General features: G+C 43.8%; 1 protein-coding gene across 6 annotated transcripts in view; it reads right to left on the bottom strand.

The window, feature by feature from the left end:
• Positions 1–957: 957 nt before the first annotated feature.
• BCAS1 (brain enriched myelin associated protein 1) overlaps positions 958–26,059 on the bottom strand; it is a 96,202-nt gene continuing 71,100 nt past the window's right edge. For 4 of the 6 annotated variants that reach the window (XM_073883919.1, XM_073883918.1, XM_073883920.1 and 1 more), the window contains 4 exons: positions 18,845–19,018; positions 11,066–11,131; positions 5,668–5,931; positions 958–1,701 (listed from right to left, as the gene is read on the bottom strand). In XM_073883919.1, the coding sequence (XP_073740020.1) occupies positions 1,627–1,701; positions 5,668–5,931; positions 11,066–11,131; positions 18,845–19,018 (579 nt within the window). In that variant the 3' untranslated portion in view covers positions 958–1,626. The remainder of the gene's footprint in view (positions 1,702–5,667; positions 5,932–11,065; positions 11,132–18,844; positions 19,019–26,059) is intronic. The other 2 variants (XM_073883922.1, XM_073883923.1) reach the window with 1 other exon arrangement.

Genomic DNA, 26,059 nt, shown 5'->3' with positions numbered 1-26,059 from the left:
CCAGGCACACATCTTCTAGCTTCCCACTTCCTAGCTCAGTGGGAGCACCTTACCTGTCCCACCACCTCCCAGGGTGGGCCGGGACTCATCAACAAGGGTACAAACGCCAGCTCCCTTTGGCTCAAGGTAGAACCAACTGTAAGGTGCAATTCATGCTCCAGCACTCCCTAGGGGATCAGGATGAGCCTCAACTCCAGCTGAGCCCAATCCTTGCTCAGCTCCCTCCTTGCCCTGTTGTTCACTTCCTCTTTCCACCCAAGGGCCTCCCTCCGCATATCACATGCTCCTGAATCCCTGTCTCAGGCTCTGCTCTAGGCAGCCTGGGCTAAGACAGTACTTTTATATAAGTGCATGTGTGTATATGCAAATATATGTGTGCACACGTTTGTATGTGCATGTGCCCATACACAAGGAAATCTAGGAGCGTCTGGGAGGGAAGACAAGATGGGGGAAGAAGACTGATTTTATCCTGTGGAGGATAAAGGTGTCTCAGAGAGTACAAGAGACCTGCTTTAAAAGTTGAAAATTAAAAGATGCTTTAGATGTAAATGTATTTTTTTATTAAATCAGAAAAAGAAAAATACAGTATACATGATATCAGTCAGTCATATGCTACTTTGAATTACATTTTAATAGACTCATGGTCCTATTTACTCCTCTGTACACGTATTAAAAAAACGTCCGGTATTTGAATAATCTTCCAAAAATTTTTATTAACTGGGGTTATGGGGAGGGTTTTATCAGGAAACATCCTGAGAACATTAGGAAATTACAGACAGACTTGAGATAAGTGTCAGACAGAACAGATGAAGCAAGCCCCTCAGCCATCTGAGAGGCATTAATAATGTAAGATTGCAGAGACCAAATCTTTGTTAGGGCTACAGGATGCAGGATTAAAATGGAGACCTCAGTGCCCCCTTGTGTTGCAAAGTAAACTTGCAACTTCATTTATTCTGGTTTTTGTTTGTTTGTTTGTTTGTTTGTTTGTTTTGAAGTTGTAATGTCACTGAGCTTCAAAAAGCAATTGTTTTCCCAAAGCATTTCAAACCCTCTGCGGTCAATCTTTTCCCTTCTCATCAATAACTTTCAAGGACCCTATTCGAAAAGCAACTCTTCTTCATTCCCTTTTTATTCCCCACACATTCCATTCCAGGAAATTGGCAACCTCCCCCACGGAGCCCATGCTATTCCTCCTCGAAATGTGAACTTAAACAGAGTTTTGTCTCTCCTCCTCGAGTTTAGAGGATGAGCGTGTATTTCCTACAAAGCTTACTTCCTTCCAACAGGCATTCTTCTTCTGCAACTTACTTGCCACTGCCATTTTTCATAACTTACCCAGAATGCATTCCCCCACCTCTCTGCCCGCTGCCTGGCAACCATCGAGGTCTTCCCACCTGACTGGTTCACCTGCTAAACCATCTTGACAGCTATTTACTGGAAAAGATTGGACCAGAGACGTAAATAATACACCTCGATATACAACAGCTCAGGCTTAATTTGTAGGCAGAATTTCATTTGATGGTGTTAGAAGAAAACTATGTACATGGAGTGGGCTCGGGGAGGAAATGGAGTAGGGAGAAGACATCTTGCTGGCAGGATAACTTGGTGGGAACTGTAGTGATTTGTTTACTTGGATTTGCCAACCGGTCCGATGGATACAGGGTCTGTTTGCACTTGGGCGTCCAACATCCGCTTTGGTCCCTGGAGAAAAATATAAAGAAGTTGCACCCTAATGAAAGTCTGAAATATCAAGAGCAATGACTGCCATTTATTTTGCACTTACTCCGTGCCAGGTCTCGTGCCAAATAAATATACCTTTTGCATGACTGGTGGATAAAAGAATGGTTTCCAGCCAGATGTTGGAGTGCATTGCCCGGTTCTTTCACTCTCTAGCTCTGTGACAACTTGGAGGAATTACTTCACTCTTTCAAATCAGTTTCTTCATCTTTCCAATGGAGGAGATACAACTTATCCCCGAGGGATGCTCCAAGGTGAAGTGAGTCTCTCCTCTGGCCCCACGAGGCGTGGACTTTGGGGATCAGAGGCATTCACGTCACCTCTGTCCTGCCCGCTGTTTCAGGCCTGCACTTCACAGGATGCAACCAGCCAAGCCAAACCCACCCTCATCTGGTCCTCTCGCCAGCCCAGCGAGGCGGGCAGGGATGATTAGCCCAGTTCTACAGACGGGAAAACGGGCTCTAAGAGAAGTCAGGACTGGCTTACGTAGCGTTGCACGGGCCCCCCTGACTTGGAATCCGGACCTCAGATCACCGGCTCTCCAGGCTCCAGCCTGGGTCCTGCCCGCTCTACCCAAGCCCTGGGTGGAATAACTGAGCTAATTGTTCCCAGCCTCGGTTCAGCCTGTGCCCAGTGGAGAGGGCCAAAAATGATAGGTAGGGGACTCTGGGAGAATAAAGAATAGACCCTATCTTCTTTCCAGTCTCCATCGGCTCCCCTGTAAAACCTGCAGATTGACCTGCACGGAATCCTAGCACTACACGAAGGCGTCGGGGACCCGCGACAGTGGGAGAGATGAGAGCGCCATCAAGTGGGTGGCTCTTGGGCTAGCTGGGGGGAGGGGGCTTACTCCCCCTCCAATCAGAGCTCCATGTTGATCAAACAGATATGTTTCTACAGACACATTTATGTGCGTACGCACACATACGCACACGCACATACACCCGTGAAGTTTCTGACGTTTCCTTTGTCAGCCGAGTCCCTCTGCTCAAAAACCAAATGCTTGCAAACAGTGGCACTTGATGAGTTCTAAAGGCTTCCTTCCAGTTCTTTTCAGACGCTGCATGAAATGCCAAGGAGGCTGCTCCCTGTTAGAATCCAGGCAGCATGACGAAGGACTTGGGGGGGGGGGCGGAGGGAGGAGCAGAGCAGAGAGGCTCTCACCCGCAGGGCAAAGATCAAGCAGGGATCGGCAGGCAGTGAATTTGGGAACTGACTGGGGCAGCTGGTCTTGGGCAAGGAGAGAGGGAGGCGGCATGTGGACAGAGGGAGAATGAATTGCAGGGAAAGGAGTCCCATGGTGGGTTTAAGGTGAGAGCAATGTGGGCCGATGTCCCACCTTTGCAGGGGGTCAGGCTCCGGTCCACACACAAGGTCCAGCGTATTTGCCGGGGAAATGATAGTGTCCACTATGGAACTCCTGCTTCATGTCAGGTGCTGGACCCCTTAGGGCATACATGCATCTGATTCCCCAGGAACCCTACAATGGTTGCTGTCATTATCACTTCAGCTTTGCACAGGGGAAACTCAAGGCGCGGATGGGGTTAAGTGACTAACCCAAGGCCACAGTAGCTAGGAAGTGGTAGGTCTCGGACTCCAGTGAAGATGTCCGACTTCACAGCACGGGCTCCCAGGCACTGCTCTGTTCTTTCCAACTGTCCTATGTGCTGTTTGGCCATCTCTGGGCTTCTCAGCTCTAGCCCCCTGACACTTGGGCTCTCCCACCTCCATCGATCAGAGATCACCAATACCCACAGATATTCAGGGACCGGGACAATCAGGAATGATCAGTTGGTTTCGGGTAGTTTGCTTCATGTACCTGCCCCATCTCTATCACAACCTGGAGGTTAACTCCAGCCCCATGGCTGTTCTGTGCACCGTGGGACATTTAGCAACATCCGTGGTCTCTACCCACAACATCCCAATAGCACCTATTCCCAGTGGTGACCATCAAAATGGTCTCTGGACATTGCCAAATGTCCCCTGTGTAGAAAATCACAGGTTCAGAACTACTGGATGAGATCCATCCTGTGAGACCCAGGGATTTTGTGTGTGAGGAGATATGCAGAGAACACTCCATGAGCCTCTGACCAAAAAATAAAATAAAATAAAACCCAAAAAACAACCAAAAACCACCAAGAAAGTGAGGAACTGACTGGGCCTGTGAGCTCAGAATCTTTCCAAAACAGCACCCTCCCCACGCGGTACGCCACCCCGGGCACTGTGGCTTGGCAGGGAATGGTTCAACCAGAACTTTGGGCAGAAAAAAATGTATAGTCAGTTTGGAAATGTCTAGAAAAGTGTGATGAGGGTTTTTACGCTCCTCTCCAAGGAACTGGAGCAGAGAATGGAGACAGGTTTTCCTACAAAACCACTCAAAGCACGATCAGTCTTTTAGCTCCCCCCTTCCCCTCCGCTTTGATGGTCGGTCTCCAGTCTTCATCAACTCTTAAGAACCGGAGAGGCCTTTACCCCAGAGGCTTGGGAGTAGGAGAGGGGCTCTGTTCCAGGGCTTCCCATTTCCAAACAGCTTCAAACCATGACTTCTAGCACTATCTCACACTGAGATTCTGTACCCATACCCAGACACACTGGCCAGAGGGAAATATGATGGCATTCATCCATAAAATAAGCATGGGGCCTGAGAGTCTGCATTACTAACAGGTTCCCACAGATGCTGTTTGGAGACCAAACTTGGGCCCAGGGCAACCATTGTACTCCCCCACCTCCATCGATCAGAGGTCACCAATACCTACAGATGTTCAGCAACCGGGACAATCAGGAATGATCAATCGCTTTAAGGCAGTTTGCTTCAGGTGCCTCTCCCCCATCATTATCACAACCTGAAGGTTAACCCCTGTTAACTCCAGCCCCATGGCTACTGTCAGTGTGATTTCCTTGTCCTGCCCCATGGGCTCAAGCCACATTCCCGTGAGTCCTAGGTATGACTTCACCCGTTTCTCCTCCTAGCGGATGCTTGACCACCTTGCTTATCTTTTGATTAATGACCTTCAGACTCTCCTCATTTGCCAGGATTTACATTATCCCAAATATAAGAAAACATTTACTAGTGCCATATTTTCTCCATCCATTCCTTCATTCATTCAACAAACCCTTCTCGGGTGTCTACTATGCTCTAGCCACCATGATGGGGGGGACAGCACGTCTGCCCACGACAGTGTGGTCACTGCCCTCCAGTCTAGGGGAGGAGACAGAGAAGAACCAAACAGACACACACAAAATAACCCAGAGCTTAACTGATTATGGAATGTCTGGCCTCCGCTCACCCTGGACTAGGCCTCTCTGGGAGGAAGGAGCTAATTTTTCGTCACCTCCGTATACCCACCACCCAAGGTCAGGTTCAGAGCAGTTTCCTGATTTAAACATCTCAAGGCTCCCTTTGGCCACAGGTGAATCCTGATGCTCCTTATCACCACCTGTTCCTGCCACCTTGCCTCTGTCTTCCTATGCCTTCTTCGGGCAAGACTGAATTCCACTTCTCTGCTGTCTCTCCATTGCCTGGAACACACTGGTTCTTCAGGCCTCCCCTTGCTTCCTCCTCCACAGGCTAATCTGAGGCCCCATCTTAGAGGTCATCTCCTCCGAGAAGCCTTCCTTGACACTCCTTTCAAGCCCCCCCGGGGCGGGGGGAGGGTCACATCCTCACACTCAGGCTCCCCCGTGCCTGCCTTCTGCCTCCCTGCTCTTCACCCGCTCAGTATCCCTGCCCCCAGCCATCGGCACCGGAGCGTCCGGCTGAACGGTGATGCCTCTGTCCAGCCTGCTCTCTGAGCCCAGCACAGCGCCTGGCCTACGGCAGGTGCTCCAGCCATATTTCTTTGACAAAGGTCCAGGCCAGTCCCGCCTTGAAGGCGGGAACCACACTCCTGGCCCAAGAGCCTAGAAAGAGGTGATGAATGATCCACCTACCAGGCCCTTAAAGAAGCCCCCGAGGGACTGTCGCCGCTTCTCCTGTCTCTTTTGGGCCTTGTCCCCGTTCTGCACCGAGTTCGCCTCCCCCGCGGCCGGCTCCACACACTGGACCAGTTCCTTGGCTTCCTGCTTGTTGCTCTTCTGCTTGTTCCCTTCAGCCACCACCTTCTTGTCCTTGGAGGAGCTCTCTTTGCCCTTCTGGTCTGCTCCTGCCGGCTCCGGCTCTGGGGATGTGATCGCCTTCTCTGGTGAGTCTGGCCTCTACAGCAAGTTCAAACAAAATTCATGTTTAGGAGCTATCAGACAATGCTCAATAGCAGGGAAATAAGTATGTCAGAACAGAGGTGTTCAAGTGTTGGATGGGGTCTACGTGTTCATGAGTCTTGGGTGAAATTGAAAAAAAAAATAAGAAAAAGGTACAAATACTTACGATGGTTCAAGGTCACAGTAGAAGATATTATTTGTTTATCTAAAAACTTATTTATGCTTTCCTAGCAAGCATTCTTCTCTCCTTCTTCTGGGACTAGAACTTGGGTTTTCCTTGGAGAACCACCCTTTTCTCTCCTTTATTCACCGTGGTCCAGACAAATTAATTCCGCCCCCGGACAAAGGCACAGGACTCAGGCCTGGTCAGTCAGAGTTGTGCAGGTGATCGGGCTGCTGTGATTGGTTCAGGATGGCTGAACGCAGATAAAAACTGAGCTAATCTCAGAACCTTGCTAAATCAACCGAGAGAGAGGTCTGTCCACTCTGCATTGGATTCCAAACTGTGAAGATAAAAGCCTGGAGCTTCCAGAGCCAGTGCCATTTCCAGGAAAAATCTGCTTGAAGAGGAAGCCAATAGAGAGAAAAGCAGAGCTGAGAGATGAAGAGAGATAGGGGGAGAAAGAACCCAGGTGCTGATGGCCTCACATATGCCTCTGGATCTAGCTGTTCCTGAAACCCTTCTGTGCTTAAGCCAGCTTTGAGAGGGTTTCTCCCACTTAAAACTACATGTGACTCTTTTCTTGGGGATGCCTATCCTTTTTTTCATGGTTATGTCTACCTTAGTTTCTGGTGTGAAACTGTTCTTTCGTTTATAAAACAGTGGAGAGAGAAGATAAGTGTTTTAAGTTTTGAATGTACATCTTTCATGCTGAAGAGAAATTTTTGCAATCCTACTTGGTTCCTACGGTTTGGAAGCATGAAGCTGTAAAATCCAAAATTCTAGAAAATGCTAGGTAAATTACAGATAACAAAATATCTGTAAAGCAAAAGCCTTTTCTCCATAATTTACTTGAACTGAAATTACTATAGGGGTCAGACAGAGGAAATAAAAACATGACAGAGGGCAGGGGTAAGAATAATCACATAGAGACCTTATTTCCCCATTTGGGAAAGCAATGTAGGAAATATTTCTCTAGTGTAAGAAAAACACCAGTTCAAGCAATGCTGGCTTTGATGTTGGGGAGAAAATTGCAGTGGCGGGGAGGATTGTGGTGAATTGTCACATGCCCTGTTCAAAGGGGCAACAGCTGCTCAGACGCAACCAAGATACTACGTAGGATTGCAGCCCCAGTGCTGTCAAGTCTTCTATTTCTCGCATAGAAATTTGAAAACAGCCACAACACCAGCACCCCCGTAGGCCACATTTGACCCGCTGAATATATGTTTACAACTTCTGATTTGTAAAAGTGATAGATTGTTCCCGAGTGAAAAAGTTCTTGGACAAAGTTGCAGTTTGACGGAGAAAGCGATAAGCAGAGAACTGTCATTTCTCATCAGTATCAATATACCCCTTAGAAACAAACAAGAAGACAGAAGACGCCCCGGTCCCGGAAGCCTCCTGAGGGCAGAATTCCTTGGAGAAAGGTAACATCCAACACTGAGTCACTCCAAGAAGCTCGCCTGCCACCACCCACTCTGATTATTTCCATCGGACCCCGGCTGCCGAAGCTGTAGCAAATGCGAAGTAAGATACAGATGCCCAAATGCAACAGAGAGCCGAGAGCAGATACGCCTGTACAGTGGGACAGAAACTCCCACCACAAGGCTCTTCAGAAAGACCACAGACCATTTGAACACCCTGGTGACTGTTTTTGTTGCATAGAAGATGGTTAAGATCCAGTCATTGGCTAAGGGTTTCGTGTTTGGAGTCAAAAGAACAGGGTGTGGTCCTGGTTCCGTCACACCCTTGCTGTAGGACCTGGAAGAAATGATTGGCTCTCTCAGCTTCCTTATCTGTGTGGGAGCAACAAAAGACATCATACCTCATGGTGGTCTGAGGATTAAAGCCTGTACCACAGGGAGTCTGGCCATGGAAAAGGCCAAACATCAAGGGACCAGTCTTCTTGTTTGGTCTGGGAGAGAGGGGGTTCCAAGACATGCAACTTAATTTTAAAACCACAAAGTCCCAGGCAGACTGGGGAGAGTCGGTCAGCCTGACCCGACACTGCCTGCAGAGATTCTTTCTGAGAGATTCTGTCTGTGTGGCTCTGAGAGCCAGGTACGGACCAAGGACTCACGAAATACTTGTTAAATCGAGTGTCCCTGTGCCTCTCCGACCTGGTCTCTTATTCGTCTCCCCTCTGTTCCTTCTGCTCTAGACCCATGGCCTCGTCTTCTTCCTCAAACAAGCTTATTCTCAAAAAAAAGGGACTTCACGTTCGCTGTAACTTCTGCTCGGTATGTTCGGAGGGTTTGACAGGATTGCTGTTTCTTTGCTGTCAAGTCTCAGCTCAGATGTCGCCTCCTTGGAGACGCAGTTCCTGTTTAGACGGTCTAAAGAAGCCCGACCCCTCTCTGACAAAACACTGCTGTGTTTTCTTTATGTTTGCCTTAATCTTGGGGATTTCTTGGCTCACTTGAGAGCGTTCCGCCTGCCTCTCTCTGCTGCAAGGGGAGCTCCAGAGAACAAAACTCTTCTGTCTTCCATGGCTTTATTCCCAGCACCTCATCTGACACATAGTAAGTCTCCACCAACATGGGTTGAATGAATGGCCAGCAAATCACCTTCCAGATGTTTCTACACTATTTCCCTCAGCAAATCACTGTGAGGTGGGGAGTGAGAAGTGCCCACACATCAATAGCTTTCACAGGACATTGATTTTTTTTTTTTTTTTCCAGGAGGGGAGCTTTCAGTGGATCAGGTCCATTTACCACAGGGTTACGCCATGCTATTAGGCTTAAATGTTCTTCTTAATGGCTTAGAAACTAACTTCTGAAAATAACAGATGGCTGGTTCCTTATATTCAGAGTAAGCTAAGAATCTAAAACTGTGTGATGATGGCTTTGTCATTAAATGTAGATGATTTAAAATCTTTGCTTGGGATTTGACTCTCTCAGAATTTATAACAGAAATTATTCTCATCCAAATCATCAGAGTGTATCCTCCCCTAGAACCCAGTGATGCTGGCAGGAAGTTGGAGGACAAGGTCATGGGAACATCCCATTTGATTCAGACCTTGGAAGCATACCTAGACCAGGAGGTGCCTGAGGCTTCTTCTTCTGGAATCATCAATCAAGACTTTTATAACCCTGAGAGGGCAAATTGGAAAGGAACAGAGAATGTCTCTTCCCACCCCCAAAATTCAAATAAGCACTTATCATCTCTCCAAGATTACACATCTGTCTCCTCAAGTCTGGATCCAGGGCCCTTTAATGGATTCTCAGAACACTCCTAGGTGAGTGTAAATAGAATGAGGTTTCTAGCTCACTCCAATTTTCACTGACTTCACTTACATTTTAGAATTGCTAAGATGATTGGCATCACTGCTTCACATCAAGATCCTAGACAAAATGTACAATTATATCTAAATGTTTCATACTGAATAAACTAAATTTATCATATTTCCAAGGTAGTTAACTTCAGGATTTTTGGTTCCGAAGTGGTCTAGAGAATGACTTTGGGGGCAGGTATAGTCATAAGTTGAAAAAGAAAAACAAAAATAATTTGAATCTAGCAAAAAGCAATATATTCCCTGTTGAAATATATGGGCTAATCCAATTATTATGGAAATAGAAATATCATACATTATTTATAGTCATTGCTGTCCATTTGTGTGTGTGTGGTATGAACAGTACACTAGGGTGGTAATTTCCTATCAGTGGCATAATAGTAATAGTAACAAAATAATAGCAACTGGTATGGCTTCATATGTTGAAGACCTAACCCCCAGTGTCAAAGTATTTGGAGTAAGAAAGTGATTAAGGTTAATTGAGGTCATAAGGATGGGGCCCTCATCCAATAGGATCAGTGTCCTTGTAAGAGCTGCCATGTGAGGACACAGCAGAAAACAGCTGTTGGAAAGCAGGAAGAGAGTTCTCCTCACCAAGAACCATGCTAACATCCTGACCTTGGATTTTCCAGCCTCCAAAACTGTGAGAAAATAATTTCTGTTGTTAAACCACTGAGTCTATGGTAGTTTGTATGGCAGCCCAGGCAGCTTCACGTAACGACTAACATTTATTGAGTCCCCGGTGCTAGGACTGCTTCAGGGACTTTACGTGTGTTGACTCATCTAGACATGACAATGCCACGAGGCAGGACTTTTCCTAGCTCCATTGCAGAGAGGGGGAAGCTGAGGTATGGAGAGATTTGGTGAGCTGTTTTTAGTCACACAGCTAAAGAGTAGCGGGGCCAGGGTTCGAACGCAGGCAGTCTTGAGCCTGCAGCTTGTGCTCTTAACCAGTCCTCTGCATTGCAAATATTAGTAGAAGAATATTTGAGGACATTTTTGTGAAGGTGTATTTCTAAGTTAAGAAAGAGTGCAGGTTATAAAATAGGGTGTTGAGCATGAGATGATCCCATTTTAAAAAAAGGATATGTGTAGTTCTAAAAATGTCATAGCTATGTTTCTTTAGAATGGAGAAAATAATGGGAAAAAAAACCCCACATGATCCCATGTCTTTCACCAACTTTTTTTCAAGAAAGAGCTCCTGCTCTATGCCAGGCACTATGCAATGTGATAGAAAAATAAAAGAGGCTCCTCCCTTGCTCCACAGATGCTCCAAACACAGAAAGGAACAGGTAGAGGAGGCATAACTAATAGACAAATGACTTATTACAATGTGTGATAAATTCCATGAAGTGAAAGAACAAGATGCAATGATGATGGGCAGAAATAGAACATCTCCTTGAGGAGGTGACATTTAGGCCAAGACTTGAAGGACAGGAAGGGATTTGCCATGTGGAGAAGACAGAAAAGCATGTGTTAAATGAAATAGCCAAGAAACTCTAGCTTGTTCATGCATGTATCCGCAGAGCCCAAGATAGTGCCTGGTATACAGCAGATGCTTAACCTAGAGATGGTAAATGAGTTGTCTGTGGCTGAGAATTGCATTGGCAACTAGGCTGGAAAGAAGTGAGAACATGCAAACTAAACCCACCACCGAACAGAGTTGACGGGTCACTTACTTGATAGCTGGAGTCTTTCCCATTTATTTCTTCTGAGTGGGTGATCCCTCCATCCCCTTTCACTGACTAAAATAACAAACAGACAATGGCCTTTCAGCTACCATGAGCACAGCAACATGGGGAATGCAAGGGGAGTTCTGAAATGGATGACCTCATTCATTCATGATTGAGATTTGGGGTCCAGACAAATGGAAGACCAGCTAAAAATGTACTACTCATGAGATACACAATTTCCATGTGGCTTGTAACCAGAGTCTGATTATATTCAAGTGTTGGTTTTCCCCAAATAACAAGAACAATGGAAGTCTTAAACCCTGGGATTAGGTAATTCTGGGATAAAGAAATGATGACCAAAATGCTGATGTTGGAACCAAGAGGTGGTGGGTCATGTTGAGTGAACGAACGATTAAACCGTTGGTAGCCTTCTATTGGTAACATTTAGGTGGTGGATGTTTCCTTGTATTTTTTTTTTTCCCTCGCAGAGAGGTGGGGTTTATTGAATATCCTACTTTCCATTTTTAGTGACTGCTGTGGCCTGTGGCATCAGTGATAGGGCTGGATGGGTTGAATTCACAGCTTTGGCTCCTGAAAGCACACACTCAGTGAAGGGTTCTCAAACTGTGATCCCAGGGCCACAGCCTCAGCATCACTTTGGAGTTTGTTAGAAATACCAATTCTTGAGAACCACACCAGATCTATTGAGTCAGAAACTCTCGGGGTTGGGTGGGGGGATGAGCAACAAGCCCTCCGAGTGGTTCTGAAGCATGCTTGAATTTGAGCATCACTTTTTAAAGCTAACTGGCCTAGACAAATGCAGACCAATACCGGGCCTGCTGTCTCAGCTGTGGATTCAGTAATGCTCTATGCCTGACGCTTGATAAAGTACCTAAGAAATCTGGTAATGAATTGCCTAGTTCTTATCAACAATGTTGCCTGGGGTTTAATTCCCACATATCTGGTCATTGCTTATCGTCTCCTCCTCCCCCGCTGGAGGAGGGGAGTGTGGGAAATGGGGGTAAGCGATGTGAGGCAAACAGGAAGACTTCAGCTCCCACTGTTATGATCTTAGCTGTTCTGTCAGCAGATGGCAAGAAACTGTAACACCTGCATCAAGAATAGGTAAAAACATCAAAGGCACTCAAATAATTTTTTGACTAATTAATATTATATGTCTCTGTAACCTGAGGTGTGGTGCTCATATTAGTAATGATAATGAAAATTATTATTCGTGAAATCTAACTCTTAGTGGAGTGCTTACTAAAGGTCAGGCAGTGTGCCAAATGAGATAATAACCCTCACTAGTTCATTTATTCATCATGCAGAACCTTAAGATGGAGGAATAATTTTATTTGCCTCATTTTACAGGCAAGAAAATGGAAGCTCAGAGAAACCAGCATGGGTCATGGAACTAGCAGGTTAGCGAGCAAGGATTTGACACCAGGCAATGACTCCATATCCCATACTCCTTAACCACCTCTCGGTACTGTCCCTCCAAGGTAGGAGCCACCATTCAATGAACACATTTTTTATTAAGCATCTACTATGAAGCCCCCTAATTCGGAAAGATAATAAGGGCTTGGAAAAGATGGAGATTGATAAATCTCAAATAGGGAGGAACATGCCCATCCTCAGAGGTCAACCATGCTCATCTTTAAATACTACTTGGTGCCACTAAGATTCTGAAATCTTGACCAGGACTGTCAATGGTTTAACACAGTATGGCAATTTCTAGGTCTTGTCCTGCCTCAGAAACAACCTTTACAGAGCTTGACATAAGGTAGAACCTTGATACATGCTTCTTGATTGGGTAGGAATGGAAGAAATCTTTCTTCAGCCCGAACCCCTGGTGTCTGGAAGTTCCATGTGCCTTTCTTAGGGACATCACTGTCATGGGTTTCACCAAGGTGTTCAGCCCGGAGGCAAATAAGGATCTGTTTGTCCTCTACATATACTTTAGATCTGTTTGGATGGAAAGTGGTTTTGTCTTCCTCTGGGTCTTCTGCATTGTTCTACAGGGGCCAATCTTGCTTGAGAACATTTAGAAAAAGAAATGGACTCTCTTGGTTATTATTTCTCTCCTTGTAACCAGCTCTGTCAGCCTCCTCATTGCATTCAAAGGTTTTGCCATTTTGGGATTTCACTGGCCTCCAGAATTCAAGCTGTCATTAAGAGCCCTTCCTACCCAAACACATTCCCTAGTGTCCTTTAGAATATGGCATCACATCCTCATTAGCTGGCCTTTGGGGAATGCTGAATGGCAAAACCAGCCAAACAAACAAAATGGCTTTTTAAGCAAAACCTCAGTGGAGATCAGGAGGCAGGCGTGGCCCCTGGTGCCACCTTCCTGCCCAAGAGAGAGAGAGATTTTTTAACTTCCCTCTAGCGGTTTCAATTCGATATCTGTTAGGTCCTCTGCCAGTTTAAGGTTTAAATCTGCTTTCTTCCCCTCCCTGTCTTTGCTAGCCCTTGGAGGAGAATTTGGATTGAATCCAAAGTCTTTCTTGGCAGCAGTGGATCTAGGTTAGCATCCGGAAAACAGCCCCTCCGGCTGTTAGGGAGATCATTGCAAAGAAGTTCAACTTCTTCTTCTTTAAAAAAGAGACTATCTCAAGCTTTTTATGATTTTCCTCTGTTATTCATTTTGAGGCATAAAAAGCTGTATATATGCCAAGGTGACTACATGCTGAGTTTAGACTAAGGGTCTTACTAAGTTCCTCCCTCCCTTCCTCTCTGTTTTCTTTCTATCATTCTTTCCTCTTTGCTGAGTCCTCTTTTAGAGACCAATTCAAATAGTTCATGTTGGGCTCTGTATTCAAAGGACCATAACCACAGAAGCTCATTTTCTCCAGCTGTCAAAAATAGAGTTAATGTTTAAAGAACCCAGATTTTTTTCAGGGACTATCCAATACTTTAAAGAACAGTTCAAAGACTACCAAGTAATTTCCGAGATTTTCTAGTTCATTACTGATCAACTTTCTTCCAGGGGTTTATTTTTAGTCACGAAAGCCAAAGGTGAAGCATCTCAGGGCATCCACCCTGCAGTGTTGGGATGGCACCTGGTTGTGACATCCAAGCTTTGCCTATTAATAAAGTCATTTTTATTTCTTTCATCGTGTCACACATTCTAATAGCTTGATACTCTGAGGAGCATTTGAATCCTCTCCAACGTGTATCACTTAGATATTCAAAGTTCTAGTGGAAATGTTTGGTGGGCAGTTTGCATTTCTTTGAAAGGAGTGCAAGTGTATTTTTGGTAGAGATCTAATTCAACCAAAGTTGAGATTTAAAAGAAGAATTGGGAAGATATTTTAATTTATTATGTGGGATTGTTTACTAGGTCAGCCTCATTGTTACACAAATCCAAGGAACTGGACCTGCTAGAAATTTCCAGAATCAACAAAGGCCATGAGTCCCCACCTTCGTGTTTTACCAAGATGCTCACTTGAAACAGAACTGGACAATCAGACAAATTACACAACCAAGGCAAATCTCAGTTTAGTGACAAACATATTCAGAAAACGTACATCCGAGCTTTTTGTAAGTCATGTATTAATTCTCCTCTCTCTTGCCTTGTTGTAATTTCAGGTGATTTCAGATGAGCGCAGAAAACACTATGAGGAGAATCACAAAAATGGAACTATGGCTGTTCTTTCTCCATGTACTCTCAAAGAAAATCAGCTGCCAGGAGCACAGAAAGTCACAATCACATCTAAGTACAGGGGGTGAGCTTTAGAATCAACAAACACCTGAGTTTGAGTTCTGGCGCTGCTGTTTTCCAGCTCTGTGACCCTGACCGAATCGCTTAAACACACTGAGTCTTCATGCCCTTCTCTGCACGGTGGGGCAGGAATGTGTTGCATGGAGTTTTTAGGTTAATAAATGAGCTAAGGCTCGCACAGTGCTAGCATGGTGCTGGCCAGGCCACTGGCACATGATACATACACAAGTATCTATTATCATCATTACTATAATTATTAACCGAGAGTGCCAAGTGACCGCAGAATCTCCTGTAAGGGTAGAAAGGAACGCAGGCTGCTGTGGAGATAGGAATTGCCCAGAGAAACACTACTTTCAGAAACCTCGCGAAGCACAACTCTGTTTTCATAATCAGGACTTGGGGCAGAATGGGAGATCAAGAACTTGAGCTGGAAGACTCCTGTTTTTGTTTTTTTGTTTCACAGTCACCATTACAAACCATCCTCCTTTTTCCTCCAGATGGTCAATTTCAACAGGTTTTATTAGATTTATAGGTTGAAGGTAAGCAATGGAAGACCGTGATTTCCTGGCTGTATCCTCATTTGGATCTTATATGTGCTCAATATTAAAGCTCACAGTCCCTGTCTGTGCCTGAGAACATGATTCCAACAAAGAGCTTCCTACAAAATGAATGGTCTAAAGAAAGACAGCAGCAGGATTAAATGAAACAGTAGGTGACAAGGGTTCGGAGGAGGAAAGCACTTTTCAAGTACAGGCTGTTATTAATATTGATAGATTATAAATCTATATCTCTATATTCCCATCTACCACTGTATGGTTTCATCCACCTACCTGGTTTGTGGGCACATGAATAGAGTTCTCCACCCACTCACTTTATAAAAATATACTGGCACTTCAAATATCCAATATCTTGACATACACTTGAATTAATACCTATAAGAATCTTTTTCTATTTAGGGCATGACAGATGTCTTAGCTACTCTTTGCAATTATTTTGAAAATCTGTAGGAGCCCATAGGAGTTTTGTGAAGTGATAGAACTACCTGTGTTGGGTGCAGTGCAAGGACTTAGGGAACTCTATTTATTTTTCCTGAAACATACTTATTTTTCCTGAAATAAGATTATTTAAAAAATGATATTCTTTCCATTTCTATTTTTATGAGAGGTTAATTTCTGGAAAGAAAAAGATCTCTTTAGAAATAACCTGGGCAATGCATTTATTTTTTTTAAATATGCAACCCTGAATCACAGTGCCATGGGACAGCAAAATGTTTTCCGAGAGAAATTTAAGGGAGGCCAAGGTGAGGAGGTAGAAAATCAAAAATGATTTGATGAATGGAGACATTGATTGTAAAACAAGGGTGACACATTTACAATGGAGCTTCCTCTTCTTTAAATCAATTATTTTAAAAATAACTTATATTTTTCTAACAATATCTAAAATCAGTTTGAAACGTTCACTTATTTGGCTCACAAAATAAAAAATGAAAAGCTCGGTGATGAGTCAGATGTTGTCTTGATTTTCAAGCCCTGAGAAGAAGGGTTGGTTTGGTTTGGTTTTCTCCCACATAAATCTGGACTTTAAATTAGTTTGGAAGTCAGGCAATGTTAGCTCAAAGTGTTTCCTGAAATGATTGCTGAAGCCAACTTCCAGGAGTGCACACTGTGGGGGATATTAGCACATGTGCATAAAGGTAGGTGTGCAAGGATGTTCATCAGGTTAGTTACTGAAGGACCCGAGATCAATGTGCACGAGACACATGGTGGGTGCTCACTGCATATGGCCTAGAGTTAAAAATAAACATGTTTTCCTCATTGGGCTTTATTCTCCATGAGGACAGGGGCCACGTCTACTTATTGTTGTATCCCAATGTCTGGAATACAGTGGGTACTCAATAATTATTTGTTGAAAAAATGACCAAATGAAGTGCAGCAAGTTGGAAACAAATCCAATGTCCATCAAGAGACAATGGTGAATCCAAGTATGATAAACCCAGTTGATGTGATTCAATGAAGTTGTTATAAAGAATGAGGTGGTACTATATCAAGGATGCAACACCAAATACCCACAGGGATAGGGCTAGGGATATAAATGAGTGAGCTGGGCGTGAGTACAGGGAGTCGTGGGATCGCGGTGAACTGGAAAACCCACATCTTCTGTGTATTTGAATTATTCACAATGGTGATATATTTTTATAATGAAAACAAAACAGACTGCAAGACAAGAATCACTAGGGTATCTGGAATTTTTAGGGAGAATCCCCCAGGTCATGGAAGCTTTGGAGTTTCAACATTAATAGAGAGGAATAATGTTCAAGCTCCCAGGCATAACTCTTTCTATGGACGGTAGATAATAAGAACAATGGACATAATAGGACCTGATGCTATGAATCCACTGAAGATTGCTCCGGAAAAAATGTGTCTTCTTCTACCTCTATCCCTATCCTACGGAGAATCAATTATAAAGGACTCTTTTGTTTCCAACTTGTTCCCCTAACAGTTCAGAGGTACCCATTTCTATTGCTAGAAAATATCCCCCAGAAACCTCTAAAGGATAGCTCTGGAGGGTGAATTTAAGTAATGTGGGACTCATTAGAATTCAAGGATTTGAATTGAATGGATGTAGTGGGTGGTTTAGACACCTTTCGTGTTTTATTTGGAGGCTCTTGCATTTTCTTGTCCTTAAGCGAAGAAGTCTCAGGGTGGTTATATGGAAAAGAAAGTCATACTATTTGCTATGTTGGGGGCGGTAATCTCTCATCTCCACCGAGAAATGGGAAAGTTGGATCACTCTCAATGTTATGATGAGCTATTTGGGGATGCCATTTGTAATGTCAATGGGTTGCCAGAAAAAGGCCAAATGTTCTTTTCTTTCCTGACATTGTGTAAAAATTGGTTGAAAAATCTCAGATCTTGATCCCCATTTTCAGTGCCAAATTGCAGAGTAAATGACCAGGAACATAGATGGGGTCCCAGCCATACAACCTGCTCACTACTAACTCTACCTACACTTCCTACTCTCTGAGAGTCCAGGGATAAAAGAAAATGATTCCTGTTGACACTTCCTAACAGAATCATTTCTAATATGCCTCAGCTCCCACTGGCAAGGGTTTTGTGTTATGTTATGTTGTGTTGTGGACTAGAAAGAATTCCTTAACAGGCAGAGCCTGTGAAACCAAAGGGTTGCTTTCTCAAAGGATTAAATTCCCAAATACTCCTGAAAATAATGGTACACGATAATGAAATTCTTGTTTTTCATTAAAAGAGAATTAAACCAATGACCTTTTACATGGGCTTTTGCTCTTTGTCTTCCAACCAAGTTGGGTTTTGTTGCATTATAATTATTTAAGTTCTTGGTTGCTTTGTTATTTAATGTACATGACACTTCAGAGACACCAAAAAAACATCTGCCCACATTCTTTCCATTTTATGCAAGCTAAAAGCCTGGCAAATTCACCAACTGAGTTATACACATCCACTATGGGAAAATTATGTTGTCACTTTATGATTGGAATTATTTATAAATCGGCTTTGTCCAAATTTGTATCACTCACACATCACTTTCAGAATTTTTCCAACACCAGTATATAACTTGGCCTATTTCTTACCTAGTACTTTAAACAATGCCTTATGTTCTTTGTGTAAATAAATGTATTCTCAAAGGAAACTGCATATCATTACCATAATGAGAAAAACAATATCATTTGCCATACAGAGAAGGAAACTTTAAAAATAAATTAAATTGAAAGCGAACAGTAATATTAACTTCTGCATGGATGCTGCTGTCTGCCAAAGCTCAGCACCCAAGACCAGCTCTTTCTTTGTTAAAAAGGGAGTTAGCAGGAATTAAGGAAAGATTAAGGAACATTAGCAATAAACTGAGACTCGCTCAATGATTGAGTCAGAAGGAGGAAAAGCAGTTGTCTCCCTGCACACAACAGATCACGTGTATCCCCTCTACACCACCTACAATTACGGCTCACCCCACCTGAGATGGGTCCTTCGTTTGCGAAAGCTGATCTGGGTATTTCAGCTTTCCTGGGCTGGAAACAGGTGGCTTACCATTTGTCTGAGAAACGCCATCAGGGAGGTTCGCGGTGGTTTGCGTTCTTCTCTTTTGAATCTTACTTCTGTGGGTTCGGGTGTGGCATCTCCTTCTTCATTGAGATCCACTGTTTGTAAGGTTGATTCTACTTCCTCGGACTTTACAACCTCTACTGGTGATTCACACACCACCTGGTAATTATTTTGCCAGGTAATAAGACAGTGAAAAAAAAAAAAAACATTCCCCCAAACAGGCTTTATAAAGTGAGGGGTCCTGGTTGCCCCCTTGTCCACATGCTACAAGTCTGACCCAATGATCATTTCTACACAGGCACATCTTCGAGAAGGAACACCCATGTCTTATAGTGTGCTTTCCAACAGTCAATTTCGGGAAAAAAGTCCAAATACCCTGACTCGGAAGTGGCAAAAATCCTGCTCCACGAGGTACAAGGCTTAGATAGGAAGCCCTTCCTGGGGACTGCCATCCACAGCAGGCTCACTACCCCTTCCGTTCCGGGAGGCCCCCCTCTTTGGTCCACCATCAAGGTGACTTACCCTTGGCCTGTATAAAAATCAGGAGTCATCATTTCCTTAAAGGTCCTTGGAGATGTTGGCCACGATACCTTCCATCGCATGCCCTAAGATCCCCCCGCAACTGGGAAGACTTGCCCTCTTTGCGGAAAAGATAGTGTGAAGTCCACACTGGATTTAGCAGTTGGGACCCCCTCCTTAATTTACTTCCCACCCCACCCCAGGGCCGGTCATTTGCCTTTGTTTCTTAACCGAAGTTCCTGCTTTCAGAAGAAAACGGAACTTGGCAAGAACACCATGGTGAAGTTCCTGACGGCCCCCAGCAAGGTACCCAGGGAGCTCAGCGCCCCCTGAGGGTCCGCTGGGGAGAAGGGGTGACCAGCAATGGGAGGTTGGGACGCAAGGTCTGATTCACCTGCGCTCTGATTCCAAATTCTGTTCTTTTGCCTTTGCCTCACACAATTTGTGCTGTGCCCCAGTCACATCTGGGCCAGTTTCTACTTTGCATTGATCCTTGCAACAGATTTAATTGGCCTGGAGAAGGCTCCATAATTTCTTTGTTTCCTCAGGCAGGGCCTGGCAAACGACTACAAAATCCATCCCAGAGACTGTTTTTAGCACAGCCCTGAGCTAAGAATGGATTTTACATTTTTTTTCAAAGGGTTGTAATATGTTTTTAAAAGATGAAAGACAGGCAAGAGAGACTACATGTGGCCTGTTAAGTCTGAAACATTTACTGCCCGGCCCTTCACACAACAGGTTTGTCATCCCCTGCCTCAGAGGAAGGCTCTCTAGAGCCAAAGGCACCTTTGCATTTGTCTTTGCCGGTGCTGGACCCTCCAGCTTCCTCTGTATCTTATATTTGCCGTCAGGGAGTGGGGGAAGGGACCTTAGGTATTTCCAAAAACACCTGTATGCCTGTGGAGAAATCATTTTCCTTTTCTTCATGCAGAATATGCCATTGGCTTGCACATGACCCCAGTGATCCAAATTGAGAAGGACCGTTGATTTCTGTATCGTCAAGCAAAACAAGAAGGTGCCCATTAACAAAGCAGCATGAGGGAACACCCTGAAATATGGCACCTAAATCACAGCCTTCTCTCTCCACCTTCCATTTTATAACACATTGACACAGCTTCTAGCATCCTTCCTTTGTAGATAAAGATCTAGGTTGGGGAGTCATCCACTCAAAAGTCCGAAAGCAGCGAGGCAGGCAGGTAAGATCAGCATGGATTGACCATAGGACACAAAGGAGCAGTTGGGGCTCTGGTGGACGAGTCAAGTTGTCCCACCTCAAGAAGGAAAATGCTGGACCGCAAGTGTCTGTGAGAAGGCTTCTCCTACTGTGAGCTGCCAGGCTCTGACCCAGGCCCATCTTGGGAAACCAGGCTGAGACTGAAGCCAGGTGACATACTGGGATTGGTGGTCAGACGTGGTCATGGATTTCCACATCTGGGCCTGATTCAGTTCAGTTGCATTTCTGAGAAAAAGCTTTGGCCACCAGAGTCCAGGGGTAAGCCTGAAATGCAGGCAGTCTGACGCAGGGCTCATGAGAGCAGCCTGCAGCTCCAGCCCTGCCTGGCTCCACGTCTCCCCTCCACCCCTTATGGAGGCTCTAGACCAAGGTCTCTACTCAATATCTCTGTACCTGGGTTTTCTCAATTCTTGGCGTGGACAGTATACACATCAGAAAGTTGTTGGCAAAATTAAATCAGGCATAAAGTTCTTAGAACAGTGCCTGACCCATAACAAGCACTCAATTAATACTAGTGGTCGTTACTTGTGCTATTATGAGAGCTGTTTATTCCATGGGCCTGAATTATGAGGAATCCCACTTTTTAGAGATGATATTAATATCTAACTCTTACTATGGCTGACATCGTACAAGATATTTTAATATATTACCTCAGTGAATGGTTATTGAATTATTAAAGAGCTCAGAGTAAGTAACATTATCCCTATCCTAGAGACGAAGAATCTGAACGACTGAATGACTTGGCCAAAGTCATAGCACAGGTAAGTAGCCATTTTAGTGAGGATGGTGTTGTGTACAGTAACTGAATACCTAATAGTGATTTTACTAGTAATGGTATAGAACAATAAGTTTGCAAGTTGGAAGTTCTAGGATTGGTTTAATGGCTCCACGATGTCTTTTAAGAACCGGGGCCCCTTCTCTCCTTTGGCTCTGCCATCCTTGGCATGCTGGGTTTTCATCCTTTTAGTTGTTACCTCATGGATATAAAATAGCTGCCACAGTTCCAGGCATCACATCCTCAACCTAATGTCTTAAAAAAGGGAGGAAGGCCATAGCAAAAGGTTTGCTCCTGATGAACTTCTGTATTTTGATTTCTTACCTCAGCTACATTTCACTGGCCAGAAGTGGTCACATCCTTACTCCCAAATTTTTGTTGAGAAAAATAATGGGATAATTGCTTTAGACTAATCATGATCAAATACTCTGGGGGTGTGGTAGTTGCCAACCTTGCCTAAGATCAAAGGAAGAAGGGTGGAGAAATGGGAAATAGCCCTTAGGTAGGTAATGACCAGAGTCTGATTCACTGAATCTGGCTTCAGAATTATTCTACCTTTGAAGCAGCAAGTTCCTTTTTTGAATGCAAGAGCCTAGAGGGAAAATTACATAATAAAATGATCAGACTGTGTAGCAGTAACTTCATCAATCGAGTTTTTGATTGCCAATGGTTTTCTGGCTGGGCCTTTAAAAATTTGAGTGGTGTCAACTCATAAATCCTAGGCCAGAGTCCATTCTTCAAAACACAATTATTTCATAAGTAAGTCAGTCAGAGAAAGACAATTATCATATGATCTCACTGATATGAGGAATTTGAGAAACAAGATAGAGCATCATAGGGGAAGGGAGGGAAAAATGAAACAAGACGAAACCAGGGAGGGAGACAAACCATAAGAGACTTAATCTCAGGAAACAAACTGAGGGTTGCTGGGGTGGTGGGGGGTGGGAGGGATGGGGCGGCTGGGTGATAGACATTGGGGAGGGTATGTGCTATGGTGAGCGCTGTGAATTGTGTAAGACTGTTGAATCACAGATCTGTACCCCTGAAACAAATAATACATTATATGTTAATAAAAAAAATTAAAAAAAACCCACAACTATTTTAGTAGGAAAAAAAAAAGTCTGGTTGGAGGGACTTCTAGAGACTCCCATTAACTTTGAAGTCAGGCCAAGAAATTGGCTCTCAGCAGCCAAGGAAAATCCACTGATTTCCAGTGGGGAAATCCAGAGGATTTGAACTGAATTAGGAGCTGATTTGCATATACAGACATAGAATTTGATTTTTGTTTGGATATTTTTCTGATATCCTTCCCGGCCAGGGTTTTGGAAAAAGTTACTCTCTATTTAGGAAAAAAAAAACCTGCATCTGCACATTTTAATTTTGGGCATGATGGATATAATGAAAATCAGATTTGTGCTATATTTTAGAATCAAATCCCCCTTGCTTGATTTCAGGAGAGGGGATATCATACTTTGCGGGAAGATGGCTAGTACGTTTAACACAGAAAATACACATTAAGGGAGCAAAAGGTTTCACTTTTTGGCCTCAAATGTTATACTATATTTACTCTTGGAATTTGGATTATACAGTTTTCACTAGAACTGTGAGTTTTGGAAACTGATCTATAGCAAAATAGATTTCCTCCACCTACACTTCCCCCATAACACACAGTATTGATACTAACAGTTTTTACCTAAAATCTTTTAAAGATGCTAGCTGGTTTGATTTAGAATGTGATTATTTGGTTACAAAGACCTGGGAAAAGTTTTATTTTTCAATCTAGTCACCATTCGTCCTCCATTCTCTTCATGGAACCCCAGTTTTATTTTAGGGGAACAACCCTCCTTACTTTAAGCCTGCATGATCAGGATGCCGTTGTTTGAGCAGATCTAAGCCAATCCTAGCCAAGGTCTAGCTCCTTGACCATATGAGTTCAGGGATGGGAGTATGTGGCAGAATGTATTACTTTCCCAATTATTCTCCCTGGCTTCCTGTAAAGGGATCAGGCATCTGTGCCCACTGCTGGGTGACTTGCTTTGGTGAATGTAACATGAGCAGACATGCCGTAAGGCAAGACTGAGTGGAGGCTCTCTGAGCCATCTTATGGCTCACCTCTGGCTGTCTTCTCTCTTGTCACAACAATTGCCCGTCCTTGATGAAGGGGATGTTTTTCTCAGTCTAGATCTCAGCAGGACGAAGCCACGTGGATCAGCCACAGCCAACCTATGGCTGCCATGTAGCATGAGTGAGGAAGAAAAGGATCTTTGCTGTTGAAAGCCAAGTGTAGGGCTTGGACGTTACCGCAACATAGCCTGGCAAAAGCTGACTCACAAAGCCTGTGAACCCATGTAAGTCCATGAAAGTGAACAGACTCCAGCACCTGCCGGGTTTCCACTGGCCCAATCTCTCCTTTACTCTGGACCGTGTGATGGGATGTGAGAAGAAAGGTAGCCAGGCCAAGAAGGCTGAGCCACAGGGAAGTTCTGCATCAAGACTGATTTAAAACCAGTGCTACTTCCCAGTGAGGAGTGACAATGAATTTCTTTTTTTAAAACAAATCCAGGTTGGGTTGAGTTTCCTTTCCCTTGCAACCGAGAGATTACTTACTAAGAGAGGTAAACAACAGAAGTACCTATTTCCTTCATTGTATAGGTCATTGGGAAGGAAAGATTTTTATCCCCCATGAGTTAGAACATTAACTTAATTAAGCAATGGCCAAAATGTTTTCAGATTACAGCGGAATGATTCAGTAGTTTCTGTAGTAGATTTTATTTCTGATAGGACCAGAAGCACATTCTAGGAAAAGCACTAAACTTCTGTGGGTTTCAAAAGCCTTGTTTTTCTCTTCATGAAAAACTTTGAGAAATGTGGAAATCACTCTGTCTTTTGCTTCGCATTGATTGATAGATGGGTTATAGAAATTGATGGTAGAGAAATTAAAAAATAAATAAACCCAACCATATTTTAGCCAGAAGTTGCTAGTTAAAGGACTCTTATAATAGGATTAATCACACCTAATGGTCCTGTTTGGAGGTTTAGAGTCCTATACATTGTTTTGATTAATGCCATCTCTCTTATTTGGGAGGAGGAAATTAAACTAATTATTTCACACATGCCTTCATTCCATATGGGCACTGAGTCAGCTGACAGATGTATAATTTCACAGGGCAAAATAATCACTGATTGCTGGGAAGCGCTCACTCATCACATTATAATTCCTATGCACTAACAGTTACTGCAGGGGCGGCAAACTCTTCCTGCCAAGGGCCCTGTCCCAACTACTCTACTGTACCATTGAAGCAGAAAAGCAGCCATAGATGATATGCAAATGAATGAGTGTGACTGTGTTCTAATAAAACTTTATTCATAAACAGTGAAATGTGAAATCCGTGTAATATTTTTAAAAACAGGTATTCTCATTTTATTTATTTATTCATTTATTTATTTAGAGAGCATGAGCATGGGAGGGGTGGGGAGGGGTAGAGGGTGAGGGACAGAGAGAATCCTAAGCAGACCCCATGGCTAGCACAGAGCCCCGTGTGGGGCTCGATCTCATGACCCTGAGATCATGACCTGAGCTGACATCAAGAGTCAGACACTTTGCTGACTGAGCCACCCAAGTGTCCCAAATTTGTGTAATTTTTAGTACCCTGCAATATCATTCTTCTTTCAATTTTTTCATCATTCAAAATGTAAAAGCCATTTTTAGCTCGTGGGCCGCAGGGACACAGACAATGGGCTGGAATTGGCTTGTGAGCTGCAGTCTGCTGTGCCCTGAATGACTGAATTCTTCCTGTGTTTCAGGCCCTGAAGTATGCACGTTACATGCCTAGTTCCCATTTAATTCTCACCAGAACCCTAAGGGGTAGGTAATATTATTGTGGTCATTTAAAAGATGAGTAAACTGAGGTCCCAGAAGTGGCACAGCTTGGGGATGATGGGCCCAGAATCACTACTTTTAGCCTCATTCCCTCCAACTAACAGGCTGTTAGACAATGACATGTTGGAGCTTCCAAACAGAGACGTTACTTGTAGGGCCAAGTAATTTAAAGCCATTTTGATCATGTTTATTTTCTTGAGAAAATACTTTGCTTTCTTTAATATCTTCATCAGCTTTTTTGTTCTCTTTTGGTATCAGTAATTTAACTTTTGTTCACGTTTATATTTCTGTTTTGAACGTCACATTAGAAAAGGGTATACTTCCTCTTTGTCTGTCAAAGGTCAACTCTGCATGTTAGCACCTGAGCTGCAAGGGGTTCCTCAGACAGGCAACTGCACACAAACATCTAAACACAAGTTTCTCTTCAAAAAACAAACTCAGAACCTCAAAGCTAACTGATGCTTCAGACTTAACCTACAGCTTTTAAATTTAAAGTTCGTGGGGAAAAAGACTCACAGAGTTCTTCCTCACATGTTGGTGAAATAGAGGCTTTGACTCTACAGAAAAGAGCTGGTATATTCATGAGAATTTTCTGGAATTATGAGAGATCTGAGCTTTGCCGAGCTACTAGAATTGAGTCAAAGGAGAGGGTGAGGGGGAAAGAAGAAAGAAAGAAAGAAAGGAAGGAAGGAAGGAAGGAAGGAAAGAAGGAAGAGAGAGAGAGAGAGAGAGAAAGAAAGAAAGAAAGGAAGGAAGGAAGGAAGGAAGAAAGGAAGAAAGAGAGAGAGAGAG

This window comes from Callorhinus ursinus, unplaced genomic scaffold, assembly GCF_003265705.2.
Source record: "Callorhinus ursinus isolate GAN/ISIS: 27379988/994484 unplaced genomic scaffold, GSC_fseal_2.0 scaffold53, whole genome shotgun sequence".
Lineage (NCBI taxonomy): Eukaryota > Metazoa > Chordata > Mammalia > Carnivora > Otariidae > Callorhinus > Callorhinus ursinus.
Note: the sequence above shows the minus strand (reverse complement) of the source record. Positions and strands in the feature narration are given on the sequence as shown.